Source organism: Chlorella variabilis (assembly GCF_000147415.1).
Source record: "Chlorella variabilis unplaced genomic scaffold CHLNCscaffold_28, whole genome shotgun sequence".
Taxonomy (NCBI): domain Eukaryota; kingdom Viridiplantae; phylum Chlorophyta; class Trebouxiophyceae; order Chlorellales; family Chlorellaceae; genus Chlorella; species Chlorella variabilis.
The window spans coordinates 288,268-290,421 of NW_005435060.1; the positions used below are offsets into that span (position 1 = coordinate 288,268).

The window sequence follows — 2,154 nt, forward strand, 5'->3', positions numbered from 1 at the left end:
TGGGGTGGCGGTGGGGGGGTGGGCAGGGATGACCAGCAGCAGCAAGCTGGGCTGGGGCGGGAGGCTGATGGCCCGTCCCTGGGCTGCGGTCTGTCGCGGACAGCCGGAAGCCAGCGGTGGCGCCCCTCGCCATGCCCTCCCCACCACGCCAGCCGCCCCGCCCTGCACTCGCTGCAGGCACGCATGTCGGCGGAGGGTATCCCGCAAGTGGCTGTGGTACTGGGCAGCTGTACCGCAGGGGGTGCCTACGTGCCCGCGATGGCGGACGAGAGCGTGATCGTGCGGTGAGGCGGTGCGGGACCGACAGTACTGAGACGGTACTGGAGGGAAGGCAGGCCAGGAGCGCTCGTGCGCCGGCCCTGTCCGGCCCAGTGGGACGCCTGCACCCGGCTGGCTTCCTCAACCGGTGCTCCACGACCTTCCTTGCATTCTTCCTACCGTTTCCTTTCTTCGCACCTTTTCCTTTCTTCTCGCCTTCTCCTTTCTTCCATTGCTGTGCAGGGGCAACGGTACCATCTTCCTGGGAGGCCCGCCGCTGGTCAAGGCCGCCACCGGGGAGGATGTGACTGCCGAGGAGCTGGGAGGCGCCGAGCTGCACTGCTCCACCAGCGGTGCGCGTGGGGCGGGCCGGGGCACCACAGCAGGCAGCTCCAGCGATTTGCCCAGCTGCTGCCGCTGCTGCAGCGCCGCCCTGGCGGAGCAGCGCGGAGGTGGAGCAGCAGCTGGGGTGTGTGGCTGGATGTCTTGGCAGCAGGGGCGGCTGCTGGACGACCCCACACGCGTCCCGCACACAAACACAAAAGGGACGGCCAAAGGACGGCCATTCCATCCTGGCTGGTTGTCCCGCCCGGCTGCTCGCTCGTGCATGTGCCTACCATCTGCTTTCCCGGCTGCCCATGTGGCATGCAGGCGTGACCGACCACCTCGCCGAGAACGAGCAGCACGCCCTCAGCCTGGCCCGCAGCATCCTGTCTCACCTCAACTCCCCACCGCACCCGGCGGCGGCGGCGGCGGCAGCGGCGGCGGCGCCCTGGCACGGGCAGCCGCCGACGCCTGCCCGCGCCGCCGGCGGCTGGCAGGAGCCGCGGTTCCCACCAGATGAGCTGCGGGGTGCGCCCCTGCTGCTGCCACCAGCCGCCAGTTTGCTGCTGCTGCCTCCGGGGCTTGCCTGCAAAGCACACACACACACACACACACTGGCGCTTCCCCGCCTGCGCCCACCCTGTCCACCACCTGGCAGGCGTGATCCCGGCCGACCCCAAGCAGCCCTTTGATGTGCGGGCGGTGCTGGCGCGGCTGCTGGATGGCTCCCGCTTCCACGAATTCAAGGCGCAGGTGGGTGGGTGGGCTGGTGGGTGTGGATGGCACCAGTGGGTGGCGTTGGTTTGTGTGTGGGTGGGTGGGTGGGAGGGTGGGTAGATGGCAGGGTGGGTGGGGTTGGTGTGTGGGTGTGTGGGTGGGAGGTGGCGGGGGAGTGTTTGGTAGGTGTGTGAGGCAGGTCTCTGCCACCACTGGTGCTGGCGGGGCGAGGTGCCCCTCACAACGCAACGCCGGCAGCGCTGCCTGCCCCCGCTGCTGCTCATTCCGGCTTTGGCTGCCCCTGGCCCGCAGTACGGCCGCACCCTGGTGACCGGCTTTGGCAGCCTGTACGGCATGCCCGTCGGCATCGTGGCAAACAACGGTGCGTGGGTGACGGCGGCGGCGGCGGCGCGGCGCCGGGCTGGCGCCTCGGCGTGGCAGCAGTGCGCCAGCGGGGTGCTGGGCAGGGGCCTAGCTTGGCAGCCTGCCTGCTCCCGCCCCATTTCACCAGCTCTTACCAGCATCACCGCCAGCCCGCGCCAGCGCACGTGCAGTCCCACACCACCAGCACACACACGCCAGCACACGCCAGCACATGCCAGCACGCACCCGCCACGCCACCCAGCTGAGGCCCTCCCTGCCCTCCCGCTCGCCTCGCCGCGCGTGCCCGCAGGCATCCTGTTTTCTGAGGCCGCACTCAAGGGCGCACACTTTGTGCAGCTGTGCAGCCAGCGAGGCATCCCCCTCATCTTCCTCCAGGCACGCACAAGCGCCTCGCCCCGCCTTGCCCCGCCTGCGCGGCCGTGCCCGTTGCCAGCCGGCAGCGGCGGCGGCTTCTCTCTCCTCCCAGCCGCG

At 70.4% G+C, this 2,154-nt stretch overlaps 1 protein-coding gene across 1 annotated transcript in view; it reads left to right on the top strand.

Annotated features, from left to right (window-relative positions):
• Positions 1 to 183: 183 nt before the first annotated feature.
• CHLNCDRAFT_49216 (hypothetical protein) overlaps positions 184 to 2,154 on the top strand; it is a gene marked incomplete at both ends in the record, with an annotated part of 3,455 nt that continues 1,484 nt past the window's right edge. The window contains 6 exons of the mRNA XM_005843605.1: positions 184 to 284; positions 502 to 611; positions 910 to 1,110; positions 1,241 to 1,335; positions 1,612 to 1,681; positions 1,973 to 2,013. Of these exons, the coding sequence (XP_005843667.1) occupies positions 184 to 284; positions 502 to 611; positions 910 to 1,110; positions 1,241 to 1,335; positions 1,612 to 1,681; positions 1,973 to 2,013 (618 nt within the window). The remainder of the gene's footprint in view (positions 285 to 501; positions 612 to 909; positions 1,111 to 1,240; positions 1,336 to 1,611; positions 1,682 to 1,972; positions 2,014 to 2,154) is intronic.